General features: G+C 37.4%; 1 protein-coding gene across 2 annotated transcripts in view; it reads right to left on the minus strand.

Moving 5' to 3' along the window:
* FAM49A (family with sequence similarity 49 member A) overlaps positions 1-14377 on the minus strand; it is a 109713-nt gene that overhangs the window by 29446 nt on the left and 65890 nt on the right. For both annotated transcript variants that reach the window (XM_025354247.1, XM_025354248.1), the window contains one exon: positions 8133-8212. In XM_025354247.1, coding sequence (XP_025210032.1) covers positions 8133-8202 — 70 coding nt within the window. In that variant the 5' untranslated portion in view covers positions 8203-8212. The remainder of the gene's footprint in view (positions 1-8132; positions 8213-14377) is intronic.

The following is a 14377-nucleotide window of genomic DNA, read 5'->3' on the forward strand; positions in this document are numbered from 1 at the left end:
TGATTAATAGCAGCCAGAGAAAAGTGTATTACATTTAGGGGAGCAATGATAAAAATGGCTTCTCATCAGAAACAATGACAGTCAGAAGACAATGGAATCATTTCTTTCAAGTGTTTTAAGAAAAACAAAGCAAACAATAACTGCAACTCCAAAATCCCCCAAACCTGTGGATCTAGAACTCTATGTAAGTATCATTTAAAAATGAAAATTAAATGGCAATATATTTAGACAGATAAAAACTCAAAGAATTTGTTTCCAATAGACTTGAACTAAAAGAAACATTAAATTAAGTTTTTTAGACTTGGGAAAATGACACCAGAGAGACCTTGTTATGTGAGAAGGAATGAAGAACACCAGAACAAGTAAATAAATATGCAAGTAAATATGAAGGCCTTATTAAAATGACATGCATGCACGTGCACACACGCACACATACACTCTTAAATGATAATTGACAGTTTAAAATAAAAAAAAACCACATTGCAATGAGAAGTTTATGGCATATATAGAAGCAACATATATAACAAAAGCACAAAGTGAAAAGGTATTAATTTGCCATCTGCCAGCCTCAGCCTCCCAAAGGTATGGTGGTATGAGCCACTGTGCTCAGCCTAAAGGCAGATATTATCAGCCTGGATGAAAAAGCTAGGACCAGCTATATGTTGTTTACAAGAAACACACTCTAATGATAAAGACATAAACAGGATGAAAGCCAAGAATGGGAAAATATATGCCATGTTAAACACTAACCATAAAAAGGCTGGTATAGTCAAAATATAAAATGCTTAGGGGTGTATTTGACAAAAGATGTGCAGCACTTCTATATTAAAAACTTTAAAATATTAGTGAGTAAAATTAAATGATATATAAATAAAAGGAAAGATGTGCTATATTCATAGATAGGAAAAATCAATATTATGCAGATGGCAATTCTCCCCTAATCGTTCCATAGATTTGATGCAATTATAATCAATATCCCAGTAGAATTTTTTATTGTAGAAACTGATGACTAATTAGAAAATTTATTTAGAAAAGTAAAGGAGTTAGAATAGCCAAAACAATCTTGCAAAAGAGTTAAAAGACTTACTCTTTATTGACTCTAAGACCTATTACTTGTTATATTTGGTATTAATTGGTGAGAAGGTAGATCAATCAGAGAAAACAGAGAGTCCTGAAGTAGCCTGTATCACACATATTACAATTAGCACATTTATGAAATGGACATTAAAGCAATCCACCTGTGCTACTACAATATTATAGACTATGAAAAAATAATAAACCTAATACCTTTTTCACAACATATACAAAAATTAGTTCAAGATCAGTCACTGATCTAAATGTAAAGCTTAAAACAATACAGCTTTCAGAAGAAGACAAAGCAAAATATCTTTGTGACCTTGGTATACATCATAATTTCTTAGAATACAGAAAATGCTTAGCATAAAATTTAAAAATTATAAACTGTACTTCATCAAAACTTGAAACTTCCATTCATGAAAAGATATCATTAAGAAAATAAGTAGGTAAGCCTACTAGGTAAAAATATTTGCAAGATATATCTCACAAAACACACGTATCCAAACTACAATAAAGAACTCCTACAATTTACCAATACGAAGACAAACAACCTAACTAAAACTAGGCAAAAGACATGACAAGATATTTTCTTAAACAGATAAGCAACTATACAATAAGCACATGAAAAAGAGCTCAACACTGTCAGTAATTATGGAAATGCAAATTAAAAACACCATGAGATACTACCCCACCACTGCTAGAACAGCTCACAGGAAAAAGACTGACAATACCAAATGTCGGAGAAGATGTGGAACACTTGGAGTTGCTTAGTTGTTAGTAGGAATGTAAAATAGCACATCTCATTTGAAAAGCTGTTTCACAGTTTTTTTTTTTGTATGTATAAGCATGTTTATTATTATTTTAATTTTTATGTTTATTTTAGATCCAGTGCATCTTAGTGTATGCAAATTATATCCTAACGAAAATAAAATTTAAAAAGTGGAGTTGTCAGGAATAGAAGAAATAATATATTCTGTGAAGATGGAATAATGTCAGCATTAACCAGAAGAAAAGAATTGGATCTTCCAAAGGAATCCTTTTTTAAAAACAATTTTACAACTTTGTTGAGATTTAATTCATGTGCCATATGATTCACCCATTTAAAGTGCATAAACGGTTTAAAATATATTCTTAGTGTTGTTCAACCATCATTACAATCAGTTCTAGAACATTTTCATTAACACCCCAAAAAGATGTTGTACCATTAGCAGCCACTCCTCATTTCTCTCCAATCCTCTCCCCACCTCCAGGCCTAGACAACTAACCTTTCTGTCTTGACAAATTCGCCTATTCTAGACATTTCATACAGATGAAATCAACAGTGTGTGGTCTTTGTAACTAGCATCTTTCACTTAGCATAATGATTTCAAGGTTCATCCATGTCATATCACCTATCAGTACTTCATTTTTTAAATTGATCAATAATATTACAGTGAATTGACACAACATTTTATTTGCCCATTCATCAGCTGATGGGCATTTGGGCTGTTCTCACTTTTCAGCTATTATAAATAATCCTGCTATGAACATTAATGTGCGATTTCTTGTGTGGACATATATTTTCATTTTTCTTGCATATATATCTAGGAGTGGAATAGCTGGGTCATATGGTAGCTTTATGTTTAACCTTTTGAAGAATTTTCAGACTGTTTTCCAAAGCAGATGTACAATTTTACATTCCTACCAGTGGTGTATGATAATCCTGTTTTTTTTTTTCACATCCCTACTAACACTTATTATCTCTCTTTTTGATTAGAACAATCCTAGTGGGTGTGAAACTCATTGTCATTTTGATTTGCATTTCCTTCATGACTAATGACAGTGAACATCTTTTCATGTGCTTATTGGCCATTTGTTTATTTTCTTTGGAGAAATGTCCACTCAGATCCCAAAGAAATCTTTGATAGATCAAGTTATTTGCTGATTGAAAATAAAATAGTTCATGTGAAGTGAGAATGCATAGATTTTAATTTACTTGAACCTCTACCTAACTTGGAGATCTTCCACTCCAAGCTTTGGATCTTGGAGCTCCAAAAGTTGCATGGGTTAGCTCCCCTGTTGTAAACACTAACTATGTATCCTCACCTGGATGCATGAATTAAAGGTGGTTCACAAAGCAGCTTATCATCAGAAGCACCTGGAAATGTGGGAAAAATGGATTCTTGGGACTAAACAATTGAATCTGAGTTTTTCGGTAAGTCTCAGGTAACCATAGAAAAAGAAGGTTCACCAGATGTTTCTAACGATCATTTCAGCCTTAGAATTACTGAAACTACTTCATTGAGTGGTTAATGCCTGCTGCCCATGTTGGGTGCCATAGTGGTGGGTCTGATTGCACAATCTTGAGTAGAACTTCAGACATACTTATTCCTGTAAACTGAAGTCATCACTCATGAAAGATTAGTTTGTTGCATTAATCTTTAATTCCTCCCTGTCTCCCAGACTTCAAAGACTTGGACATGGAGACATGGCAAGGAAGTAGAGAGAGAACAAAAAGAAGTAGAGGAATGAAAAACAGCAATAAAGAAGATGTTAAGTGGTTGTAGAGAAACGTGAATACCAAGTTTATAGAATGCATTGTAAAGGTCAGATGAGAATTTAAATCAGATCTATGCAACAGGAAAACCTAAGGACAGATGTGTCTAATTTTGTATTGTGTTTTGACCCAGCTTAATTATATCTATTTGACCCAGTTCAATTATATTCTATCACTAACTTCAAAAAGAATATTTAACACTCAAAGTAGAGGTGCCAAATTCATTAAAGTTGCTACTACATGCTATTCAGCCTTCCTCCTTCCCGCCACCTCTTCCTCCTTAACTCTTTACAATCCAGCCTCTATATTCAAAGCAACAAATTCAAAATCTGCTCCTCTAGTGGCCACTAGTGACTGGACAGCTCACTGCCTAATTCATCAGTCCTTTTTCAGACTTCATTCTTCTTGACAGCTTTGCAGCATTGAATCCATTTACATTCCCTCCTTCTTGATCACCTGTGCTCTCGTGACTGCCTGGATAGAGCCCACTTCACTCTGTTCCCTCATGGGATCAGCATCTGTTATTGAGGTTCATTCATGGGTTAAGTGCTGAGTCACAAAACTGAAGTGGGCCCGGACCCTGCCTCCAGGAATTTCAGTTTAGTAAGATGTCCTCCTGCTTCTACAGTCTGACCTCTCTCATAGATTCTCGGACTGCTCAAGCCCCCTTTAACACAAGCACACCTAATGTTCCTATCTTCTCAGCTCTCTGGTTTTCTCTCAGGGATGTCAGCTATTCTCTTTGGAGGTGATCCCCAGTCCTGGACATCTAGCCCTAAGCTCCTAAGCTTGGCAGTCTTGCCTTCCATGGTCTAACCCAAGCCAGCCTTCCATTTCCTTCCCCATTTCTCTCCAGAAAGCATTTGGTGTTTTGTCTAAATTGGACCTCTTGCTGTTCTTCAGACAGGCCTTTCCTATTCTAGTTTCCATGCCTTTAATCATACTGTTTCCATCTGCTAAAAAAACTCTCCCTATCTGTGCCTATAGAAAAATCACTCATTCTTTAAAGCCCATTCCAAATGTCATCTCTTGCAAGAAGATTTCTCCAATTCCTTCCATGGCCTTCTGTTTCTCGAAACTAGATGTATGCTCTTTTTCCTTCCTTACTCTCATGCCACTCTGTGCTTGTGTAAGTCCTTTATTTATTTCATCTTAATCTGAGTGACTATATTGTCCTCCATTCTAACCTGAGACTTCATTGGGCAATGAGTGCTCCTGTTTACTTCTATGTCCCTAACACTGAGTGGCTTACAAGTACACTCACAACCATACTCAACATGCCCTTAGTGGACTGAATTGAAATCCAGAGACTGAAGGAGAAATCATGATAGCAGCCCACCTCCCCTACCCCTCCGGCCCATCATCATTTCTTGAAAATTATCTTTAGGAAATAGGATTTTCAAGATAATTTTTTTTTTTCCATGAAATGTCTTAGTTTGCAGACAACTAAGATATCCCTCTCTGGTCAGGGATAGAACGATTGCTGTAGCTCTTCTAGGCAGCTGCTGGTGGTGAGCACTTAGGGGAAGTAAAACCAGGGGAGGAGGAGAGCCGAAGAGATCCGTGTTCCCATCTTGATTTCCTAGTTATTTCCTGTGTGACTTCACCCTAGTTATTTATCTTTTCAGAGTCTCAGTGGAATAAAGTTAATCTTCTCCATAGGACTGATGAGAAAATAAGCAGGATTTTATATATGTTTATAAATTTATAGTTCTATATCTTCCTTAAATACTATAGCTCTAGTCCCAGTAATAAGCCACCGGACATGGGAATCCAGTTCACACTTCTTCCTCTTGAGGAAATTACATCGACAAACGGAGTTTTAGTACCATAAACTATCATCAAAATTTGAGACTTATAAATGCTCTGTTTAGCCACCATGATCTTTCTTTACATAAAACATTAAGAAAATATTCAAAGTACCAGACTGGGCAAAGCAGAGTACTCTGGTAGTAGTGGGTGGGGGCACACAGAAGCCCCTCTCAATGCCTCCCTACATGCTATGGTGGTGGGGGACAGAGTTTTCAGACACAGACTCAGAAATCTGATGCTCAGGAGAATACCAGTTGAAAACCAGTTTTAAATACCTGCAAATTCTACTTGGATCACTTTAAAGGCTTTTGAGATTAGACTTGACCAAGAATTCAACACTGGTCTTTCTGGAAGCATGGAAAGCTAAGACTCCAAGAACAGCTAAACAGGCAAGCGGGGCCACTGAATTCTGGGAGGTACACATGAGCATGCACAGATGCATCTGGAATTTAGGGTTTCCAAAACATAACAAGCACATTAGTCTCCTACTCCCAGGCCTTTATACACCTCCACAGTTGTGAATAAATGGGACATGTTACCACTATTTTGGCCTTTGTACACACTGAATGCAACAATGTAAAATGCATCTGATAAGAAATGGATGGGAACAATTAAACACGTAAATAGTAAAAGAAGGGTGGTGAGATTATAGATAATTTGTTGTGTAATTTTTAAAAAAAATTAATAAACCATTTTTTTAACAACATATATGTGTGTGTGTATGTATATGTGTGTGTACTTTTTTTAGAGGAATACCAAAAGGTAAACCAGTAAAAAAGCCCATTTGTTTGATACATCAACTCACTCTGCCTCTAGTTAAACCCCTTACCAAACCAAACCAAGCCAAACAATAACAACAACATAGCACGCTGAGTTAAATCAGAAGCAAGGCATCTTTCATTGACTATAAACTAGATTAAATGTGTTTTCAGAACATACAAGCTTTGGGGACACTTTTGCTTTTCAAGTAGCTATTTAAAACCTGACAAAGACACCACCAAAAAAAAAAAAAAAAATACACATACAGAGCTTACACTTTTGGTTTAGTGCACCTTCGGAGTCTTATAGCATTTCCTTAGCAAACTTCTGCTAGAAGGTTTAATCTGTATGCAAAGAAGTTCCAATTATTATTTTTAATGGAGATAAAATACTTGAAAAATTAAAGTTTAGGTCGGGCGCGGTGGCTCACGCCTGTAATCCCAGCACTTTCAGTGACCGAGTTGGGCGGATCACGAGGTCAGAAGATTGAGACCATCCTGGCTAATATGGTGAAACCCCATCTCTACTAAAAATACAAAAAATTGGTGGCGGGCGTCTGTAGTCCCAGCTACTCGGGAGGCTGAGGCAGGAGAATGGCGTGAACCCGGGAGGCAGAGCTTGCAGTGAGCCGAGATCCCGCCACTGCACTCCAGCCTGGGCGACAGAGCAAGACTCCATCTCATAAAAAAAAAAAAAAAGAAAAATTAAAGTTTAAAGAACGTTAGAGTTTGCAACAGATGGTGATCACTGGGTAAAAATGACATTTAACTGTGCTTGCTATTGTGAAATTGGAATTTCAAAAAGGGGTGAACATGACAGTTAGGGAAGAAACACGAGCTTAGTTTGAGCAGACATAAATGTTCCTCATTCATGTACTCATTCTCGTTTGTCAATATATTCAATCAAAAAATAAGAAAAAGTCTCTGTCTTTTATCAGTCATGATTCTTAAGCCATTTCACCTGAGAAAAAATTAAAGTTTTTGATAAGAGAAACATAACCTTTAGGATAAAAGAGATATATGTCAAAATCCTGAAATGGTTTGTACAATCAAATAATACATAAAGAAAAAAGGAAATGACTAAAAATATTCTGTAAGCCTTATTTCTGGTATTGATCATGATTTTCTTTCACATTTAGCAATATTTGTTTTATATGAATCTTTGTAAATTACTGTCCTTAGTATTTTCTTTGGAATGTGATACAGTAATTCATAAGCATTTTAAGGAAAAATACATGATGGTTTTCTTCACATCTTTTTTCTTTTGTATGCACTTAATAATTGTGGGCTTACGACCTTCAAAAGAAAAGCAAAGACTAAAATGTCCTCTATTTATGCTAGAGCTACAAAAGTTGATTACTCCTAAAATCAAAGAAAACCATGGGTATATTAAACACATTTTCCATTGGGTTTCTTAAAAATTAGGGAAAAAAAGAAGGAAAATGACATTAGAAATGATTTCAGAAAAAAATGCATAATAACTGATATGATTTGGCTGTGTCCCCACTCAAATCTCATCTTGAATTGTAGCTCCCATAATTCCCACATGTTGTGGGAGGGACCCAATGGGAGGTAACTGAATCATGGGGATGGGTCTTTCCCATACCGTTCTCATGATAGTAAATAGGAGTTTCACGATGGTGGTTTTATAAAGGGGAGTTCTCCTACACAAGCTCTCTCTTGCCTGCCGCCACGTAAGACGTCCCCTGCTCTTTCACTATGATTGTGAGGCCTCCTGAGCCATGTGGAATCGTGAGTCAATTAAACCTCTTTCCTTTACAAATTATCCAGTCTCAGGCATGTCTTTATTAGCAGCATGAGAACAGACTAATACAGTGAACTTTGGATTTGATTCAACTATGATATAAAATCTTTATGCTATAACTTCCTTATCAACAAACTATAAGGAATGTAAAAATGTTTCCATTATTATAATTTTTGGAACTTACTTTCAAAATCCAGGAAAAAGTGTGGATAGTTTTCAATTTCCCTGGTAAGGACTTTGAGCAGGTTTCCCATCCCAGCAAACCTAGGAAAGGCAACACAAAACCAAACACCATTAGCAACATAAAAAAAAATAGACTTGCATGAATATCCCTGGGCCCCCCATAGCTACCTCTGAATACCAGAAGCATCTCCAACCCAGGGGCTGAGCAATAACGTAGTAACTCATTTCTGAATTGGTGACAGATAAATATCTCTGAGGTGCTGGGTCTCTAAAACTTAGGGACATGTGACCTAAGTCATACAAAGTATGACAATGATAGAAGTGTTACAAGCTCTCTCTTGAGAATACACATGCAGTCCATATCTCGTTCACCATATAAAAAAAAACATAAATAATAGTCTACGAAAAGAATCAGGTATTTTCGTTATAGGAGACAAAGTTTAGGAATATTCTCCAAAGTGCCTCCCTTACACTTTTCCTAATCCCCTGGATCCTTACAACAAATGTTTCGGCTTGGCTTTGCTTCCTTTAGATAGATGTGGAACATGTCACATCAGTGGACAAGACAACAAAGGGGGCATTTTAAAAATAACTGTCCAAAAAAGTAAGTTCCTGAAAGCTCATGAGGAATAGAGTTTAGAAAACATAGATTTACACTGCCAGGAACTCCTCTTAACATGTATAAGAGGCCAGATTTCTCAGAGGAGTGGCCCCTGGCAACTTAGAGGATCTTGTGATCTGATATTTCAATGGTAATGACATTGGATACTTCTGGAAGCTTAACAATGAAAAGGCATAATGCCCAAAAAGTTACTCTCCATAAAATTGCAGCCTAAGATATTTGCAAAGGTGAGTCAAATCAACAGAAAAATACAAACCTATTACATATCAGCAGCCTAACAAAAAGAATAGCTAACATGTAGGGTTTTTTTTAATAAACAGAAATTTTCTACTGCTCTCAGTTCTAGACATTAAACTATCTTCTTAGGGAAGTCACCAATCCACACATTCATTCAACACATATTTACGGATGAGCAATTAGATGCTGGGCACTGTGCTCTTGGGAAGACATTCCTCTAACTCTCTGTAAGTGAACTCTTGTGCCTCAGATATCTCAGTTTGTGAAGGATCAATTTGAAACATTACTTAACTGGTGCAAGGAAATTGCTGGGCTTCAATTTTCTATGGCTATCGTTTCTAACAATATTTATGTTGATACAAGGAATTTTAAAAAACACACCACTCTAAGCAAGATGTGGCGAGAGAAGAATGCACTAAAAGGATGACTCTGTGCATGAGAATATGTAGCAAGTGGTGGAATCTGGTCTCCGTAATCCTCCACTGGGAAAACACACATTTGCAGACATACTCCCCGATATAAATCACTAACATGAAACCAGAAGACAGACTGTTTAAGCAGTCTATCCTTTGTTAGACGGCCCAGAAGACAGACTGTTTAAGTAGTCTATCCTTTGTTAGACGGCCGGTGTCTAATCCCAGCTGTTTTCTACTACCTCTGTTATCCAGGCCAAGAGATTTCATCTCTGTAACCCTCAGTTTCCTCATCTGTAAAATAAACTTTTGAAAAGGATCTATTTCATCGAGTTGTGAGAATTAATGAGATAAAAGTATAAAATGCTTAGCACAGCACTTACAGGAAGTGCTCAAGAAAAATTATGTACTTTTACTACTGATGATGATAGTTACCATCATCATCGTCATCTACATGATTATCCTAACAGCCTTCAAATGCTTGTGTAGGATTAGGCTATGAAAGATGGATTATAATAGGCTGTATGTTGTGCTAGGAAAGAGAAGACAAACAGAGAAATGATGAGAAAAATATTCTAACCATTATAGTTGTCTGAATATTAAGTAACTTGCCTAGTGAGACAGTGAGTTTTCTCTTGCTGGTGATAGTTATGTAGAAAAATGCTGTATCAGCCCTTAATATCATTGGAAAAATGAGTTATGTGTGGGGCAGAAGGCCAGACTGGACCCATCCTAGACATCTCCCACCTTGAGGTGTAGGAATATATTTGGGCATGCGCGCACATGCACACACATACACACACGCTGGAAAGCAAACATCATATTTCTCCCTTCTCAAAAATTATTATTTGTCTTTTCTGTCATTCTTCCATTCCTTCCCTGCTTTTATGCACATTTCCTTTTAAGATATTTTTGAGCAAAACCTTGTGTGAGGTAGGTTCTGCCGAATTAAAGGTTGGGCTGGTAGAGTCCATCCCTGCCACTGGGCAGCACTCACTACCCCTCCTGGGTCTCTAGGAAATGATCTGTTTCCAGATTAATGAACAATTTCAGATTAGGCCTGGAGTCACTTCTTGTAAGAAGATGATTTTACTGTTTTTAGGAGTACTGATTTTCATACAAAGTGCTTTAATGGAAGTTAAATATTCTTAATTTTCCTAGTTTTGTGCTATGAATGTGTCAAAGGAGACTTGCATGGATTGGGCTTCTCCCTAAAATTCTGTCCTGTATGTGATTTTACTGTCAGAGTACCTGAGTAGAAGATATGCCAAGCCTTTGAAACTCATAACAGATAGAAACAAACACATCTAAAAGTATGTCCAAATATTAGCTGTGGAATTCTATCTCTTCAAAAGGTTATCTCAGTGGATTGACTGATATCATCAGATATTTTTGAGCATCATTCTAACATGAACCAAAGTTAATCACTTGAAAATCCTAGGATTCTAGATGTGTCACCTCTCAAGCAGGGACCTCTAGGACAATGACTGTGGACACTGTGTAGAAATAGAGTACAAGTCTAGTCTCATGGAACCTAGAAAACAAGTGTTTCATCTCATTATGGCCTAATGATGTGATGCTTACTGCCCCACTCCAAGGTTGATAAGAATTAATGCGAGTGTCTTCTGGTTTAGGGGGACCTGCAAAGTGAATTGGTCCATCATCACACAGATGGTCACCTAGTAGACACCACAGTTATTTTTAATTGGACCCAGAGTTTCACTTGGAAAGGCCTCTCATCCATATCCTGCATGATAGATTACTCTCCAAGTTTTTCAAGCAGCTCATCAGTGAATACAAAATATACATTGCTATTACCACAGTACTTGGGAAATAGCTTAATTAATTCATATACTGCTTATTTTTTATTATTTTATCTCATTCAATAAAATAACTAGTTATTATGCACTATTAGAGAATGCGAATAAACAATGGAAGTAGGGGGAGTAGGAGAGTAAAAGTGAAATAGTAACATAAAGGTAGAGGCAAGAAGTAGACTAATAATAAGCCATCCCATCCAGAACATTTGTTGGAGATGGCTTATCATTTGCTCTTGGATAGACAAAGCAAAGCAATGTCTCCTTCAATATTTGGTGTTCAGAAAATACAAACAGATTATACTAGAGAAGTATAGCTTTTTGCTTTGATTGACTGATAAAAAAGAAAGAGAGTCATGGCTAACAGAGAGTCAAGACAATGAGAAATCTCCTCTCCTTGGGTTTCTAAAGGAGAAGCTGTTTCACAGAGGAAGTCATATTTGAGGATGAGATGAGTCTCAGGGCTCCCATGGGCAGAGCTGTGGTTACACATCCAAATGGGTGGCAGAGTAGCTTGGTTGGGGTGTACTCTGAAGGGCTGGGAACTCTGGTTTCTACATTCTATTTTGGTGATTCCAAGGATACCCTCCTAATGTGACCTGCTGTTGGGTCTATCCCAAGGGACATCAGTTTACCACCTTTCCCTATGGTGTGAGAGCTTATATCAGAGGGAATACGGCAATCCAGCGGGCACTCTGAGCTCCCTAGGATGACTTTAATCTGAGTATCTGAGTTTATTACTTAAATATAGGATGTTGTGTATACTGTAAAGTTTAGAATTACTTTAGACATACATACACAAATATGTACACACACATACACACACACACACAATGACTCCCTTGGCATGTTCAGAAATCATTTCTAAGTTGAAGCCCTATTGTGACATAATGTAGCTACACTGGTGCACATGGAAGTTTTCAGATCTAAATTCATTCCTGTGGGGGAGGGTCTGGTAGGGGTGGAGCAAGGACAGAGAGTACAGGTTGAGTTTTCCCCAGTTTCAAAAACCTGAAATCTGAAATGCTCCAAAATCTAAAACTTTTTGAGCACTCACACGACAATCAAAGGAAATACTCACTGGACTCCAGATTTTTGTATCTGGAAGGTTCAACCAAGAGCTATGATACAAATATTCCAAAATAAAAGAAAAATCTGAAATTCAAAACACTTCTGGCCCCAAGCATTTTAGATAAAGGATACTCAACCTATACAAGGTCTTGGCTGTCAGATTAACAGACAGGAGAGGATATACCAGTTGGATAAGCACTCGTGAAGGGATGGGGTCCTGAAAATCAATATCCTTTATTTGGATGTTTCCTGCTTTGGAGAGTGGCATTGGAAGGTGGTCCTCCTTTCATCCATGTCCTCTCTGGGAGGTCTTTTACTCTTAGAGGTGCCAGTCTTCCCTGCTTAGATTTTCCAGGACTCTGCTCTTTCTCTACTGAAGTGAAGGTGTCTGGGCATCTGGGTCCCCGGGTCCCTGGCATTGGCTGGGTGTATTTTCCCATGCATTGCAAGCTGGGACTAACTTACAGAGATTAAGACACAGTCTTGAGAATCTGAAGCACAGAGTAGGCCAAAGTAACAATACGATGTGTTGACTCAGCTTTCTCAAACATGACTTCTGTGAAACAGCCTCTTCTCTTAGAAACCAGAGGAGGTTTCTCTTTGTCTTGACTCTCTCTTAGCCATGACTCTTTTTCCCTGTTTTTCATTTAAAAAGCTGTACTTTTCTAGTTTAACCTGTTTGTATTTTCTGAACACCAATCTTACCCCAAAAGGTGTGTACTGTAAGTAATACATGAATAGCATCATAGAAAAGAGTGCTTGAAAGAGCCTCAAGAATATAAGGCACCATCTAACTGCCTGTTACTCCAGAGCAAGTCATTGTAGCTGTGAGTCTTGGGTTTCTCATTTGCACAACAGTATGATAATAGTATCTCCTGCATGGAACTCTTATCAGGACTAAATGAACTGGGTGTGAAAGCACCATGTATACCATAAAGGACTGGGCAAATATTACCTATAATTGTTCAACATTACAACTCCTCTTATAGTTTAAGATATTCAGGGAATCTGACAAATGGATTAATGTCCCCAGCATGGTATGATTCCATATGATTTCCATTTTTCTTTATTTTTCAATATTGGTGTCCTAAGATCCATGGTCCTTTATGTATACCTTTTCCACATTAAACTATAACCAGGTAAATGCTTAGCGGCATTAATAGCTGAAAGAGACTTTTCTACATGCAAGACACTGTATTTTAGATACATTTTCTTATTTCATATTCAAAATGTACTTGGGGGAAGATATATAGTATTAGAGATTGGAAAACTAAGAATTATTAAAATTAAGTATAGGAGCTGATTAAAAAACATAAATTCTTACAAAAGACAGCTAAATTTTCAAAAGAACAATTTTTATATAAGTTTGTGATAGAGGCTTCAGGTAATTCTACAAAAATTAAAACCCATTTTCAATGCAAAATTCCCAAACATAAACAAATGCTTTTAAGAATATGAACAGTGAGGTCACTCTCTTAGTAATACTAGGATTATCATCAAAGACTTTACTTTTTTTTTTTTTTTTTTTGAGACAGAGTCTCACTCTGTTGCCCAGGCTGGAGTGCAGTAGCGCAATCTCGGCTCACTGCAACCTCCGCCTCCCAGGTCCAAGTGATTCTCCTGCCTTAGCTTCCTGAGTAGCTGGGATTAGAGGCACCTGCCACCACGCCCAGCTAATTTTTGTATTTTTAGTAGAGATGAGGGTTCACCATGTTGGCCAGGATGGTCTTGAAGTCCTGACCTCAGGTGATCGACCTGCCTTGGCCTCCCAAAGTGCTCGGATTACAGGCGTGAGCCACCGCGCCTGGCCAGAATTTTTACCAAACAATTGTGTCTATGTGTACCCCATGTCATATAGCACAAAGTCTAAAGAAAATAAATGTCTAATAAAGAAAACCCAACCAAAGTGGTTCATAAATACTTCTACTGAAAAGAAATGAAATGCCAAAGAACAAAGAGTTAACACGTAGATTTTCTAGCAATCTGAAGTGGGGGACTTGGGGTGGCTGCCCGCTCTAGTCCTAGGAGATCTGGTTTATCTTCCGCAACACTGACTCTCCTGGTGAGAGCGACCTACCTAAATAAA

The sequence above is a fragment of the Theropithecus gelada genome, chromosome 13 (assembly GCF_003255815.1).
Source record: "Theropithecus gelada isolate Dixy chromosome 13, Tgel_1.0, whole genome shotgun sequence".
Classification (NCBI taxonomy): Eukaryota; Metazoa; Chordata; class Mammalia; order Primates; family Cercopithecidae; genus Theropithecus; species Theropithecus gelada.